Here is a 16274-nt window from a genome sequence, read left to right as displayed (position 1 = left end):
CACTTCATCCAAGAAGTGTTGACAGCCATCTTGGGACCAATATACATGATAGCACCTCATTAAAAAGCATTGTAGTTAATAGAGGGTTTTAGGACTTTAGTTACATTATAAATCATTTGTTGATGGTACTATACTCATTTTAGGAATTGTGGTGTGTTCTAAGGTGATTTTACCATGTGAAAAAGCCTTCTGCTGGGATATCATGAATCATGTTTGAAAGAAAACTATTATCTCATGCTTTTCCCACAGTGGTTTGGAAGGGGATCTATAAGCTAAACTGAAAGCATATTTTCTGTAAATTCACATTATCTTTCTCAGTCATGTGAGAATGAAGTCTGACATTCTCAGTAAAACATGTACATCCAACAAGGACAGAGACTGTCAGTTGATTCCTTTGTGTTCTACTGCAGCCTCCTAGAGTGTTCTAAAGAACAACTAGAGTACTAACAGTCCTACTTATTACAAAAGGTAAGGCACACTTGAAGCCATCTTGATTGGAATAAAGTGGTAACTCTTAAAACATTTAATTTAAAAAGGAACAAAATGAGGGGGTATATTTTGCCATAGAAAGTATGATTAGTGCTGCAGAAAGAAAAATGAGGGCACATTTTGAGTGACTTCCCAAATCCTCTTCTATGTCATTAAAAAATTCTGACATGCAGTCTCCCAAGATGGCCACCAGAGATGGCCAGTAGGTAATACATACATATACATATATATGTATATATATATATATATATACACATACATACATAACCTACTGGCAATATCTATAGGCGCGCTTCCAGCGCTTACCGGTACGCGTACCGGGGAGCGCACCCGGCGCGCCACGGAAGTGCGCGAGCAGAAAGCTGATTGGCTCTCGGGTGTCTGTCAACATTCTAAACAGTCCGGAGAGTCCGCCATCTTGTGTCTCAGTAGAATCGAGACACAAGAGGTGAAAAACAAAACGGGAAAACTATAAACGGGGGCAGGGTAGAGACCCCCTGACCCCATAGGTTTTCTCAGGGGGGCATAGGAGGACCCCGAAGGGCAAAAATAAAAAAAAAATTTTTTTAATTTCGCGGAGTACGCGCTGGGTGCGATGCCATGTACGCTTACAGGTAGGCGTACCCTGAGCGTACCACAGGGAAAACCAAAAAAATATATATATTTTTGGGCCTGGGGGGTCCTTGTGGGACCACATGACCAGGCCTAGGGGGTCAGGGTGCTTCTACCCTGTCCCCTTTGCATGTTTTGCACCTTTGTTTCACTGCTTTCTTGTGCCTTGGTTCTACCGAGGCACAAGATGGCTGCCAACACTTCCTGGTTTGGAGTGTTGACAGACAGTGGCAGCCAATCAGCATGCCTTTCACAGGAAAGCAGCATGCTCATTGGCTGTCAACACTTCTAACCAGGAAGTGTTGACATTCATCTTGTGATAGGTAGACCGAGGCATAAAAGAAGCAGAAAAACAAACGTGTAGAATGCAAAAAGGGGGCAGGGTAGAAACAACCTGACCCCCTAGGGCTGCTCAGGTGGTCCCACAAGGATATTAACATATTTAAACATTAACCGCTAATAGAATTAGCATTTAAAAAACCTTGCGAATTCACTGAAAAAACCATAGGTTTCAGGCCTTATATAGTTCGGAATTAGCATTTAAAAAACCTTGCGAATTCACTGAAAAAACCATAGGTTTCAGGTCTTATATAGTTAGGAATTAGCATTAAAAAAACCTTGCAAATTCACTGAAAAAAACCATAGGTTTCAGGCCTTACATAGTTAGGAATTAGCATATAAAAAACCTTTGAAATTAACTGAAAAAACCATCGGTTTCAGGCCTTATATAGTTAGGAATTAGCATTTAAAAAACCTTTGAAATTCACACAATAAACTATAAGTTTTAGGGGTGTTATAGTTAGCTGGACATTTCACTCATAAAAAACCACTGAAATTGCTCCTATATAGTTAGTTGTACTAACTATATTTCGCGCACCCGCAATCCACTGCTGATGATGTCACATATTACATCATTCATGACATGGTCAGTGACATCACTGATGACATCTCAAATGACATCACTGATGTACACACACACACACATACATGCACATACATACACATACACATATATATATATATATGCACGTACATACACATATGCACGTACATACACATATATACACAACAATCTTCGGCAAACCTGGTTGTTGTTGTTATATATATATATATATATATATATACACACACGTGTGTGTGTGTGTGTATGTATATATATTTATATATATATATACACACAAATATACACACACATACATATACATACACATATAAATACATACATACACATATATACACATTACTGTTGTGTTTAGTTTTAATATTGGTAAAAAAAAGAACAATATTGATGCCGTTATTATTATTATATTTACCCACTGGAGGGATGAAAATTATAATCAAAATGGTTACTGAATGTAACCCACTGGAGGGGTAAACAACTGTCAGAGTTCAGTACTAAAATATGGGCATATGAAACTATAACAAACATAAATGAGCAATCACTATGACAAAGAATATTGATGTTGCTGGAATAATTCGGTGTATATATTTAATATCTTAAGGTCGCCATGTAAATAATATGTATATATAAACTCGAGACTACAACTCCCAGAAATCACTGTGGTAGTCCGAGTAGACACACAGGAAATAATGTGATTAGAATTTCCTGTTACCTGTAAGTTTAAAAAAGTGAATAATTGTGCGACTTGTTAGCCGTGAACAAGGTATTGAGACATACCGGAATGCGTGGGCTATTCTGTGTTTGGCTTAACAAAGAAAAATGAAAGAATAAATTAATATCGTGATTCAAATCCTTCTGGTGTGCGGCCCTATTACTTCCGTCCCGGAGGTGTTGTGTACATAATTTGGCGGTGTGGTTCAACCACGTGGGCTACGCACCTTCCAAGAAGCGCCGAATGCTGGGGGAAAGGAACCGCCTTGGTTGGATATATACACATACATACACATATACACACATACACACACACACACGCAAGCACACACACACACACACACATATATATATATATATATATATATAAAAATATACACACGCATACATATACACATACACATACACATACAGATATACACACACATATGTAATATACTTACATATGCAACCTGCGGGAGAGTTAGTAGCCCAGATATTCGCTCTTCGTCACAAGCGCAGCCTGGAAGACCAAGACTTTGCACCCTAAATTTGCACCAGAGTCTGCTGGACCCAAGAGAGTCATAGGAGTGCTGTTTGGTAACCCAGAAGAAGAATTTCCACAAAAAGAAGGGAACCGCTTGTTCAGCCAGTAGTCCAGTGGAGACTGTTCTTTTGCTGGATCAAAGAGAAGTTCTAGAGACGTCACTCCCTGTGGCCAAAGTCACCCCATCTAGACCGTGGAGTAACCACAGGAAGACCCCGTCGACCGCACAGCATGTTCAGCGTCCTTGAGCATCTTCAGCATCCTGTATTGCTTGCATCAGGACCATTAATTAGAAGTCAATGGCAAATGGCCATTAATGCTGGAACTTGACTGGAGACTGCCAGACTGGAGAATTGTGAGGGTAACTGTTTCCTCGGACCTTGTTTGTTCGCTCGACTGTTTCTTTGCCGGAGTTGGTCGTCCAAAATACTTCAAAGTAATGGCACCCATCCTTGATATAACTTATTGCTGTGAAAGTTTGTAAGTGTCAAATTCATTGGATTTGCCATTGCTTGTATGCGGTCAAGTGAAAAGTTTCGATTTATTGTTTCAAGTAAAATCTATGTATCCAAAACCCTTTGGTGGGTCATTTTTGTTTTGCTGTCCAAAAATTCACACAAAGACAACCTATTTTCATAAATTGGTTTCGAGGTTCTTGAGTCATGTTTCTTTCTTCTTCGATTGTTTTGGTGCTGGTTAAATGCTTTACACTTTTTCCTGTTGAAGCCTGACTGCTCGACGCCACAGCTACCCAAGGATGAGCTACGTTTTGACAAATGAAACCCAACTGGTCCTAAAAAAAGGTTAATTAAGTGAGGACGCAATTTACAGAATAAGCCACGCAATCAGCCGCTTCTGTAATACCAAAGAGTCACTGGGGTGCAACAAAGTTGCCGAGGACACTTTAATATGCACCAGGTGCTTTAAGAGCGGCACGTTTTGTGGAACTATTCACAATACATGTGGACCAATTTATCCCCTTCAATGGTCTACTGGTTTTCAGCAGAATCACACCAAAAAGCTGCCATTTTCTGGCACAACACAAATGCCTTATCAAATAACTTAAATGCAGATTCCAATATGTGACTCTTCAGTAGAGTAATCAGTGAATATAAAGCAATACTTGACATCAAATGTATACAATCTGCTTTCTAAACAGGGTCTGGTGATATCTGAGACATGCAATTATGAAAATATAAGATAGACGTGAAATCAAATCACACAGTGATCCAACTAGATCAGAGAGCCAAATAGTAGAAATGTACCTGAATTGATTTTAACACACTTTGCCGATTGTCAACGGGTCGGAGATCTTTGGGGATGTATAGCCTGACACTGCTAATAGAAGACAGAAGGTGTAACAAAACAGGAACAACCTAAAAAAAACAACACAACCACAAATGTGAGTATGATTTAAAACGTACTGTAAAATCTAGAAAGATGTTTATAAAAGTTAACATTCTGAACATGCCCATTTAGCAGTGCGCTTAAAAAAAAAAGAGCAAATTATAAAAACATTTCAGGCTCAAAAACCAAATGAAAAAATATCTGGCAATAGCAAATTACATCATATGTATCCATCCATGCAAACTGTCGCAAAAGATAAATGAAAATCCCTTTATGGGGTTTTACTATTACGCCTTGATCTGCGCCGCCTCAAATGGATGGGAACTGTCCGGAACCTCATGCAAGACTGGGAGAATCTTCTCAAAATACAGCGGAGATTTTAAAAGTTTCCATAGATCCAAAGTGCAAACTGCTATTGGCGCACCTAGGGCATGTTATCTAAAGTTGCACCCCAAACCACTTGCATCAATGTCCAAGATCTAACTTTTTGGCCGTTTGAGGCCCCCTGAACCTCAACGGTTCCTTGCTGCTATTTAGCTGCGGTGGGACTCAGTCCCTGGGTGGGCCACTAAAGGAGGAGGGACTGGCCTCCCAAATGCCATAAGGGCATCAGGATACTGCCACAGCGCAGGACTACCTTCTTAGGCCGTCCGAGGCCCCCTGCACCTCTTTGGTTCCTTGCTGCTGCTGCCTACGTGGGGTGGGACCTGGTCCCTCAGCGTGCTATAGAAGGAAGGAGGTGGGCTGGCCTACCATACGCTGTAAAGGTGTCCCGACACTCCAGCATTGCGGGACGGGGGTGGAGGCGACCATGCAAGGGATGGGCCTGTCTGCACACGTCAGACGCTGGGCTGGGCCACACCCCTAAGCCTTTCTTTCCTGGACACCACGGTACTGTTTGAACTAATAACTTTTGTACCAATCATCAGGGGATAAGCACCTCTTAGTAATATTGAATAACCCCACTTGTTAGTGTCTGTGTAAAAATTGCACAAGTTACTTACCTTTGGTAACGATATATCTGTAAGGAACAGTAGTTAGTGCTAGATTCCTTACCTTAGAATATCCCCAGGCGTCAGACTCGATCCGGAAAGTTTTGCGTAGCAGTACCCCTGCGCGTCGGTGGCCGCCGTCTGTGGTTCCGCGTCCGTCACCGGCAACGTGATCGCCGGGATGACATCGTCGGAGCACTTAGACGCCGCCTTCGCGCGGTGACGTCAGTTCTTGTACATAGCTTTCCGCGCCAGGAACGCAGAGCCATGCCAGAGACCGACACTGGTGCCATGAAACTAGGGCCCTCAAAGGGAGATACCTTAACCCTAGATATCGGTTCGCAGAACGGGGAGGATGGGTGGGGCGGTAAGGAATCTAACACTAACTACTGTTTCTTACAGATATATCGTTACTGAAGGTAAGTAACTTGTGCATCTGAAAGAAACAGGTTAGTGTTAGATTCCTTACCTTAGAATAGATACCACAGCAATACCAACCCCGGTGGTGGGTCTGTGAACCAAGATCACACCAGAAAGTCCTGGAGAACGGAACGGCCGAAAAAGCCATCTCTCCGGACCTGGCTGTCCAGGCAGTAGTGCTTGGCAAACGTGTGCAGCAAGGTCCATGTAGCTGCCTGACAGATGTCCTGCAAGGGGACTCCCTGACCCAGGGCAGTAGTAGCCGCCATGGCCCGAATGGAATGGGCGCGAAGCCCCACAGGAGGCACCTTCTTGGCCAAAGAGTAATAGACCTTGATGCACAAAACGACCCACCGAGAGATGGTCCGTTTGTGCACCGCCCGTCCCTTCGATAGAGCCCACGTAACCAGCAAAGAGCTGGTCGTCCACCCGGAACTGGCATGTGCGGTCTAGATAAAAGGAGAGCGCACGTTTTGGGTCCAGACGGTGGAGCTTCTCTTCCTCTTTCGAGGGATGCGGAGGCGGAAAGAAGGTGGGCAAGGTGATGGACTGCCCTATATGAAAGGCCGTAACCACCTTGGGCAGGAAAGAAGGACGAGTTCTCAAGACAACTTTGTCCGAATGGACAGAGAGGAAAGGAGGTTTAGAAGATAGAGCCTGGAGCTCACTCACTCTCCTGGCAGAGGTGATGGCAACCAGGAATGCAGTCTTAAGAGTCAGAAGACGAAGAGGGCAATTGTGAAGTGGCTCAAAAGGAGAGCACATCAAATAGGTTAGAACAAGGTTCAAGTCCCACTGAGGCATCACGAAAGGAACAGGAGGAAACATGTGCGTGATGCCTTTCAAGAATCTATTTACAACAGGGGACTTGAAAAGAGACGGCTGATCAGGAAGCCTCAAGAAGGCTGAAATGGCAGAGAGGTAGCCTTTGATAGTGCCCAGAGCAGAGCCCTGCTGGGCAAGAGAAAGAGGAGAACCTCTGAAAGAGGGGCAGAAAGCGGATCCACAGCCTTTGCTGTGCACCATGCTACAAATTTGTTCCACCTGCAGGCGTATACTGATTTTGTGGAGGGACGCCTGGCTGCCAGTATCACATCACAGACTTCAGGAGGCAAGTCAAATGGCCTCAACTGCCACCGCTCAATTTCCACGCATGTAGGTGGAGACTGGACAGGTTCAGGTGGAGGACCGTCCCCTGCTGCTGCAACAGAAGTTCCTCCTGAAGAGGCAGACGAATCGGGGGATCAACTGACATGCTGAGTAGCTCGGGATACCAGTATCTTCGTGCCCAGTCCGGAGCCACAAGAATGATTTGGTCCCGGTCGCGCCGGATCTTCTTCAGCACTCTGGGCAGAAGTGGTATAGGCGGAAAAGGCGTACAACAGACAGCAACTCCACTCGCAACGAAAAGCGTCTCCGAGCAAGTGCCGCCTTGGAAATTCCAACGCGCAGAACTGATGACATTGTGCGTTCTCTTCTGTGTCGAATAGATCTAACCAAGGCTCTCCCCACTGCTGAAAGAGGCCTTGTGCCACGTCCGAGTTCAGGAGAACAATCAATTGTTTAATGTAACTCTAGGAAAAGTTAATTGACCTAATGTGTGAATCATATAATCAAATACACAAAATCAATTTGTTTAAACCATAACAAATAAACACATTAAAACATATAAACATATAAACAACAAAACACAAGGGTGTATATGAAAAGAATTTTATCAAAAGTTCGTTGAGTCAGCAATAAATCAAGAAAGCAGGTATGGCAATGCTGGTATGAGTCACGAAATAACAAAATAATCGATAACACAGCAAAACCCAAAAAGAGCATCTATCTCGAAAAACAAAGTGAATCAAACACTGCAGAGATAAGATGAAGGTCGACGTTTCGGTCTCTTTACAACAAAATGATTGAGACCATCCTCAGGACTGATGTCATTAAAACACTGCTGAAAGCTGTGCTGTAATCCAAATGGAATAAGGTACCACAACGTAGGTCTCAGGACAGGGTTTAGCGTTGAGCCCCGGTAAATGCCTATAGATAGAGCACAACCGTCCCTCAGGCTGTTACGCCGGAAAATGTAATGGTCGGTCGTTTCTAAATTTCTAAAATTCTTTGAATCAACGTCCGAGTTCAGACGCCATTCGTGTTGATCCATCATGCACCGGCGGCTGAGTTCGTCCGCCTTGGCGTTCAGGGAACCTGCCAGGTGTTGAACCACCAGGGTGACGCCCTGGTGTTCCAGCCATTGCCAGAGGCGCAGAGCCTCCTGACAAAGGGTCCACGAACCCACCCCGCCCTGTTTGTTGCAGTACCACATGGCAGTGGTGTTGTCCGTGAACACCTGCACTACACTTCCCCGGAGAGAGGGAAGGAACGCTTTTAGTGCAAGCCGGATCGCCTGCAGCTCCAGAAGGTTGATGTGGAGCCGGGACTCTGCCGGAGACCAGAGGCCTCTGATCTCCGCCTCTCCCATGTGGCCCCCCCAGCCCTGGAAGGACACATACGTCACAACTATGTGCTCCGGGTGGGGTAGGGAGAGGGATCTGGTAGGACAGGTTGCCCTGATGCCAGGCCCACTGAAACTTCAGGTCCCACTGCAGAGCCCGCATCTGCCACCTGGCGTGATGCACCAGAAGGATGCAGGAGGCCATCAGCTCCAGGAGCCGCAGTGTCAACCTGACTGACTCTGGATGAAGGCTGAAAGATCTGAATCAGAGCCTGAATATCCCGAACCCGCTGTTCGGGAGGATGAACCCAAAACTGCGCCGAGTCCAGAACAGCTCAGATGAAGAGGAGCTTCTGAGAGGGGCACAGGGGTGACTTCGGCACATTGATGGAGAACCCCAGCAGGTGCAGGAGGTCGGCCGTAGTCTGGAGGTGGCTGACGACTGTCTGGGGCGAGCCCACCTTCAACAACCAGTCGTCGAGATAGGGAAAGACTGAGACCCTTGATCTGCGCAGATGAGATGCGACCACCGCCATCACTTTCGTGAACACCCAAGGGGCGCTGGTAAGGCCAAAGGGGAGCACGGTAAACTGAAAGTGCTTGTGGCCTACCGTGAACCGCAGGTAACGACGGTGGGACGGCAGGACGGGGATATGGAAATATGTGTCCTGCAAGTCCAACACTACTATCCAGCCTCCAGGGTCCAGGGCAGCTAGGACCGGACCTAAAGTCAGCATCTTGAACTCCTCCTTCCGGAGGAAGCCGTTGACGCTCCGGAGGTCCAAGATAGGGCGTAGGCCTCTTTTGCCCTTCTTGGGAACCAGATAGTAGTGGGAGTAGCAACCACGTCCTACTTCTGGCCCAGGAACGCGCTCCATGGCCCCCTTGGCCAAGAGGGCCATAACTTCCTCCTGCATAAGTTGCAAGTGATCCCCCGACATGCGGTGGCACTGCGGTGGCATGGCTGGAGGGGTCGCCTCGAAGGGGAGGGAGTAGCCCCTTCAGACGATTTGCAGCACCCACCTGTCCGATGTGATGGTACGCCATTGGAGGAGGTGATGGCGAACCCTGCCCCCACTGGCGTCAAATGGGCCTGAAAGCTCAGACTAGGAAGGCTTTGAGGCAGATGCTCTGGGAGCGGATGTGGACAGGCCTTGCCGTTGTCCGCCGGCACCGCCACGGCGGTTACCACGTCTGCATTGAGGCTGGCTCTGCGGCCTGTGGCTGGCAGGATGTGTGGGGGTGCCCCTTCCTTGGCCACAGAAGGGGCGAAAAGCAGAAGTTTGCTGGCGCTGGCATGACAGGCCCAAGGACTTGCCGGTAGCCCTAGAGTCCTTGAAACGCTCAAGCGCACGGTCTGCTTTGTCGTCAAAGAGGTCTTGGAGGCAGATGTTGCGGGAGCGGATGTGGACTGACCTTGCCGTTGTCCCCCGGCACCGCCCCGGCAGTTACCAAGTCTGCGTCGAGGTTGGTTCTGCGCCTGTGGCTAGTTGGACGTGTGGGGGGAAAGGCGCGAAAACCGGAAGTTTGCTGGCGTTGGCCGAGGCCCAAAGACTTGGCCGTAGCCCTGGAGTCCTTGAAACGCTTCAGCGCACTGTCCGCCTTGTCGCCAAAGAGGCGACGGCCATCAAAAGGCATGTCCATAAGGAAGGCCTAGACATCCCCCGAAAAGTTGGCGGACCTCAGCCAGGCGTGGCGGCGAACCGCCACCGTCGTTGCAATCGCCCTACCCAGCGAGTCCGTGGTATCAAGTCCACACCGTATCGAATAGCGTGCTGCATCCTGCCCCTCCGCTAGGGGATTGGGTAAGCTTTGCATGGACCTCCACCAGGCACTACGGCAGCACTTCCGCAACCATATCCCACAGAGTGGGTGTAACGGCCCAAAAGGCAGGCGGTGTTGACAGACCGTTTCCCAAATTGATCGTACCTTTTGGATTCCCGATCCGGAAGAGCGGTCGGAAACGCGGTCTGGAATGTAGAGGCCTGGATCACCAGGCTCTCGAAGGTAGGGTGAACGGACAGGAAGCTGGGGTCGCCTGGGACCGGGCGGTGGAGTCGCGCCACGTTCCGATCTACAGGAAGGCCCGTGAGGGCTTGGACCAGGTGTCCACCAGAAAGTCAGTGCGGGCTTTGTTAAACGGCAGGAGAGGCTCCGAGGAGCTTGCCTGCGGTTTGAGCACCTCAGTGAGGAGGTTAGTCCTCACAGACACGACAGGGAGCTCAAGAGCCAAGGCCTTGGCTGCCCTAGTCAACACCATGCTGTAATCAGCCCCCTCCTCCGTAGCCACGGTAGGAGGGGTGACAAATCCAGTGTCTGGCGAGGTGTCTAGACCACTGCCTCCCCCAGCTCGTCTGCCCAGTCCTGGCACAACTGGCACTGCATTGCCAGAGGGTTCTCGGACCCCTCCCAGTCCTCCTCGTCATCCATCTACTGATAGTCAGGGAAAAATGATGGAGCCGGGTCGTCTGTGAATGGCTCACCGATCGGCGTCGAAGGCGCCGCTGGTCCGACCCGGACTGGAACCGGGGACGACGTCGTGGGCGACACCCTAGGGGACGGCGCCAGCGAAGGGGTCGTAAGGTCGACTGGCGACGTCCCGGATCCAGGCCTGGATCCTGCAGAGCCGTGCGGCATCGGGACCGGAGTCGTCGACAGTGCCTAAGCACCCGACTGCGCCGGGGCCGGAGCCGCCGGCCCGCTAGGGCTCCCAGACGGACCCACGGGGCCCGAAGGTGCTCGACGGAGGGAAGTGAGTCCTCATGGCCGCGAGGAAATCACGAACCTCCTCCAGCGTCGCGTACAGCCCAGGGACCGGCGGGTGTGGAGCTGGACGCGGCGCTTGCAGCTCCCGCGGAGCCGCGTGAGCGGTGTTGCCCGAAACCCCGGCCGCGTCGCGGGAAGTCGGAAGAGCGATGAAGCTTCTTTGACCTTTTTCGAGTGCCTCCACTTACATGAGGACTTGGAGCCCGACGAGTGGTGGTGACTCGTCGAGCAGCGATGAATGTGTCCCCGCGACCGGTCCCTCAACCTCCTCCTGGACCGGGACCTCGAGGGGTGCGGGCCGACTGCCGGAGCTCGAGTCGCTTAAGGGACCGCTCCCGCCTACCCTTCGAGGTCAAGGTCCGGCAGTCGGGCACGACTTGTCATCGTGGTCGGCCCAGAGACAGTAAAGGCACCGACGGTGGGGGTCGGTCATCGACATCAAGCGGTGACAATCCTTGCAAGTTTTAAACCCAGGCATCCCTACCAGCACTGCGAGTCAAAGATCGACTCGAGAAGTGATCCAAAATAGATCAAAAAGTTAGTCAAAAAAGACTAAGAGTACTGCTCTTCCCAGATCTGCGCTTGCTGGTGCGGAAAAAAGAAGAACTGACGTCAGCGCTCGAGGTCGGCGTCTAAGTGCTCCGACGACGTCATCCCGGGGATCACGACGCCGGACGCGTAGCCGCAGACGGCGCCTACCGACACGCAGGGGTACTGCTACGCAAAACTTTCCGGATCCAGTCGGACGCCTGGGGATATTCTAAGGTAAGGAATCTAACACTAACCTGTTTCTTTCAGATCCACCTTTTTAATACATATGAGGATGGGTAAAAGAAAGGCAGAACAAGGCGGGGGCAGAAGGAAAAGGGAGAAAAAAGCATCCGAAAAACCACACAAAACACACTGGTAGTAACTGCGTGCTCAACCGCATCGACAACTTGCTAATCGAATGCAAAGGTATTTTAGACACAAGTTCGCCCCATGTCCAAAGCTGCTCCTTAACTAACACAAATACATGCCTGAGCACATCGCCTGTGATCACAAAAATGTTTAAGTTATTTTAGGCCAAGAGTCCCGTAACATGTGTCCATGTACCTGAAAGGATCACGGAGGGAGATTTACGTTTACCTTCTGAATGAAGTCCCCTGGGCCCTTCTGACCCAGTGAGTACCTGCAGTAATAGAATTACCGCCCTCCTAGACTTGAATGACGCTTCCAAGGACACTACTGAACCAGCAAGAACTGGGGCTCTGGCATTGCCAGCAAAGGACCCCAGTACCACAATTTCAGCGCCGCCCTGCTGATCAGCGCCCTCAGAGCTAAAGTGGTTGGTTTGCGGTTCATGATATGCGACCCTACAGGACTGAAGAAACAACTGCTGGAGAGTAGTCGCAGAGTCTGCATACATAGAAAGGCCCCACCTATTACGGCTAGCAAACACAAGCATGAGGTATTAAACATCTCACCATCTTTAGAGCGCAGAGGGACTCCCAATGCCCTTAACAGAACAAAGTCCAATTAAACAGCCAAGGGCCCCGATTATAGCGCAAATGCTAGGAGCTTCCTCAAAGATAACTTTATCCCGAACCTTAGACCAGGTGGGGGTAAATCTAGCATAAGATAAAACCAGCCTCTGGGGGCAGATTTTGGAAAGGCAGCAAGCCACTAGGCTCCATCTCAGGAGTTACTCATGACACCATATTCCCGATAAATCTACAAGATAAATGTACCAAAAATATTTGCCCAGAAGTGGCACGAGGGACACGGTTCATTGAGGAACAAAGCGATACACTGGATTCATCATGTGAGAGGGTGCAGATCCCTAATACGAGACGATACTTTAAAGGCAAGAAGATATGAGCCTCCTGACTCTTCCATTGACTGTATAGAACTTTTTCTAAAAGATGGAGGAATGGTTGAAAATGTGTTCGCCCTTGACATCAGAACATGCCCACCTGCAACGTCCAAAATCCAATTCAAACGATACCCACTGGACAACCAGTTGCCACCTCTCCATGACCAATAAATCGCTTGAGCGCAGACTCATCCTTGGGGGGTAAATGATAGACTCCAGAACATAGATTCCCAGGCCGACAAGTACTCCCCCAGTGAACCATCGAAGTCCTTCCCCCGCCCACCACTGAATGATAGATTGGCACCAAGCATTAGAAGCGGGGAAGGAGTGGACTGTTCAGTCATTAGCAGCAGAGCATACACACAGACTCTGGGGTCCAATTAGGTGACAATTCGCTAGATAAGAACGCACCAGTCGTATCTACCACCAGAAATCCTGAAAGCCCAAGCACTGCTGTGCAAATTAGTTCAGGAGTTGTCCCAAAACTTACGTTAGTTTCCTGGAATGTGGTAGGGTTAAGGAGTAAACTGTGCCTTTATAGAAGGCTTCAATATTTGCTTACTACAGGAAACCTGGAGCATAGCTCCAATATACAAGGTGGGGTATGTTAGTTACTGTCTCCCAGCTGTTGTAAAAAAATTAGGCTGTCCAGCAGGGGGACTGATTATATGGGTCAAAATAGCCCTTGGCTGCAAAATTACACTCCCTCACTCAGCAAGCCTGGATATTTCGAGGCTATGTCTCAAGGGCCGCTCTAGTAAAACCATTGATATCTACAACATATATGCCAGAGGAACAAGCGGAGGCAGACCATCAGGCGCAATCCAACAACTTGAGGAGCTGATAGACGAGAGAACCACATCAATCCCATTGTTAATAGTGGGTGATCTCAAGGTCACATTCAAACCTTAGGTAGAAATGATGTGATGGCGACAAACTAGGAGGATGCCATGTGGTCTGTTCCCCCACTAGATCACCCCCCGGTTAAGTGCCCCCGGTTAAGAAATGGCCCCAGGATGTGCTCAAAGTAAAAGCCCTGATTATGGAGTTCGAGTTAAGGGCAACAAATGTTAGGACAAAATCCGACAGAATGGATGCTAATACTTATAACAGGTAAAATATTCTGAGTTGAATAGACTATATTGTGCTAGATCTGAGGCTCTGGCGCAGTGTCATCACCCCAAAGCCGTGGGTGTGACCACTGAGAGTGGCCACAACCCGCTCTGCTTAAATATATCAGTTTGGGGAGGCAGAAGCAATCAGACCATTGTTCAATGGGTAAGGAGGGAAGTTTACCCAGCTAACTACAACCGCTGCCTTAAGTGGCGCAAGATAATCACAGGCAAGCTTTCCAGTATGCATCAGGATCTGTTGGTTGGTACGACAGTTACTGTCTCTGCTTGAGAAGCCAGGAGGGTTCGTGGAAGTCAACAATGGCCATTCACACTTTTTCAAGCAACTGGGCTCTTACTTCACTGTAACTGGACATTACACAAATCCCAGGCACAAAAACCGGGATCCAAAAACATGGTTCAACAAAGTGTAGAACCTCCAGAATTCAACTAGCCAAAGCAATAAAATCCAATGATTACAGCGAAGAACTACAAATTAGCCCTTCAAAAAGAAACTACAACGAAGATTTACAAATTAGCCCTCTGAAAAGGAAAAAGAGGGTGGGATGAATATCGATGGCAGTGAGTGGGATGAATCCTGATGGCAGCTCATCACAGAAGCTTGTGCTGCTAGGGAAACAAAAAAAATTTTGGTCATTGGTTGTATTGAGCGACGAATCAAGGGCTACAGTACCCCCAAACATCATCCTGAACTAAGACTGGTATGAGCACTTTAAAATGCTCTATTCAGACAGACGCTGACATGCTGGCCTCCTTGGCATATGCTCCAAGCCCTCTCAGATTATCGCCAGTGACGACTTCTCCCGGTGTCATATCGAGGCCTCTCTCGGCCTAACTATTCAGGCAAAAGCTCCAGGTCCCGATGGTATACCAGGGTCCTGGAGGGAGCAGAGGTGCTCCCCGGATTCAAGAAAGGTGACCGAGACCTACCATGTAACTACAGGCCTATCAGCCTAATACACTCCATCCAAAAACTATTCTGCCCTGCTCTTTTACAAAAGATCTAGGCATGGGCTGAAAAAAAGCTACTTCAACACCTTACCAAGCAGGATTTAGAGAAAAGACAGGGACAATAGACCAGGTGCTACGCCTTCTCCTATTGTACTAGAAAATGGTGGTCATTGGCCGGAGCACCCTGTATATGAGCTTTTACTGACCTAAAGACAGCCTTTGACTTAGTCCCCAGCAATAACCTGTGGCAAGTTCTCAAAAACATGGGGACTCAGAGCAAATTACTCAATTTGGTTATACGACTCCATAAAGCCAACTTTGTCCGGGCGAGGTGGGGATCACAGGGGCAACTCACAGACCTAATCCCAGTAAGCAGGGGAGTAGGCCAAAGGTGTGTACTGGTGCCCATTCTCTTTTCCCTATACAAGAATGATGTAGTACAATTTTTATCTCGGGTACCTGCTGATGCTCCAACTCTAGGCTTAATAAGGTAGTGACCTTATTGTTCGCAGATGACAACCTACAGGTGTCTAAAACTCTGAGGGGGTTACAGTTACTTCTTAATGAATTCCAAGACTTCGGCAACATGCGGGCTTTAGAGATAAATACGTCAAAAACAAAATGTACGACTCTAAATTCCAATAAATCTTTTAGGGGATGCCAACCCTGGGAGGGGCATCGCTGGAGAGAGTAAGTACCTTCACTGGAGAGAGTAAGTACCTTCGACTAGCTTGGGGAAAGGATATTGGGGAGAATATATTTTGGAAACCCCACAACGAAAATGGCTTTGAAACATAAGCAGATAGTAAGGGCATTGGGGGAAAGAACACTGCACCTACTCGAGTATACCTGTTGCACGGGTCCCTGCAAGTCTGACTCAAAAGAAGTTATTTCTGGCTTGTACGGTCTGAATTGTGGAGTTTCATCAAAATAGAGGAGCTCAGCAGACCAGAGCATACATTTCTTAGAAATCTGACGATGCTACCCCACCTCTTAAGGCTAAATATGGGAAGACGATATATTATTAGTATAGCCAAGCTTCGTCCACTATTGTTCTGAATTACAATTAAGTCTATCCTGGAATGTCTCTGTACGCCAACGCCCTGGTGGAAGTAACCCTGGTGG

General features: G+C 48.1%; 1 protein-coding gene across 1 annotated transcript in view; it reads right to left on the bottom strand.

Annotated features, from left to right (window-relative positions):
- The window catches only part of MTREX (Mtr4 exosome RNA helicase), an 865138-nt gene that overhangs the window by 215160 nt on the left and 633704 nt on the right, over positions 1-16274 (bottom strand). Inside the window, exon 20 of the mRNA XM_078675087.1 lies at positions 4505-4615. Within this exon, the coding sequence (XP_078531213.1) occupies positions 4505-4615 (111 nt within the window). The remainder of the gene's footprint in view (positions 1-4504; positions 4616-16274) is intronic.

This window comes from Lissotriton helveticus, chromosome 2_1 (genome assembly GCF_964261635.1).
Source record: "Lissotriton helveticus chromosome 2_1, aLisHel1.1, whole genome shotgun sequence".
NCBI lineage: Eukaryota > Metazoa > Chordata > Amphibia > Caudata > Salamandridae > Lissotriton > Lissotriton helveticus.
This window is presented reverse-complemented; position numbering and strand designations above follow the sequence as displayed.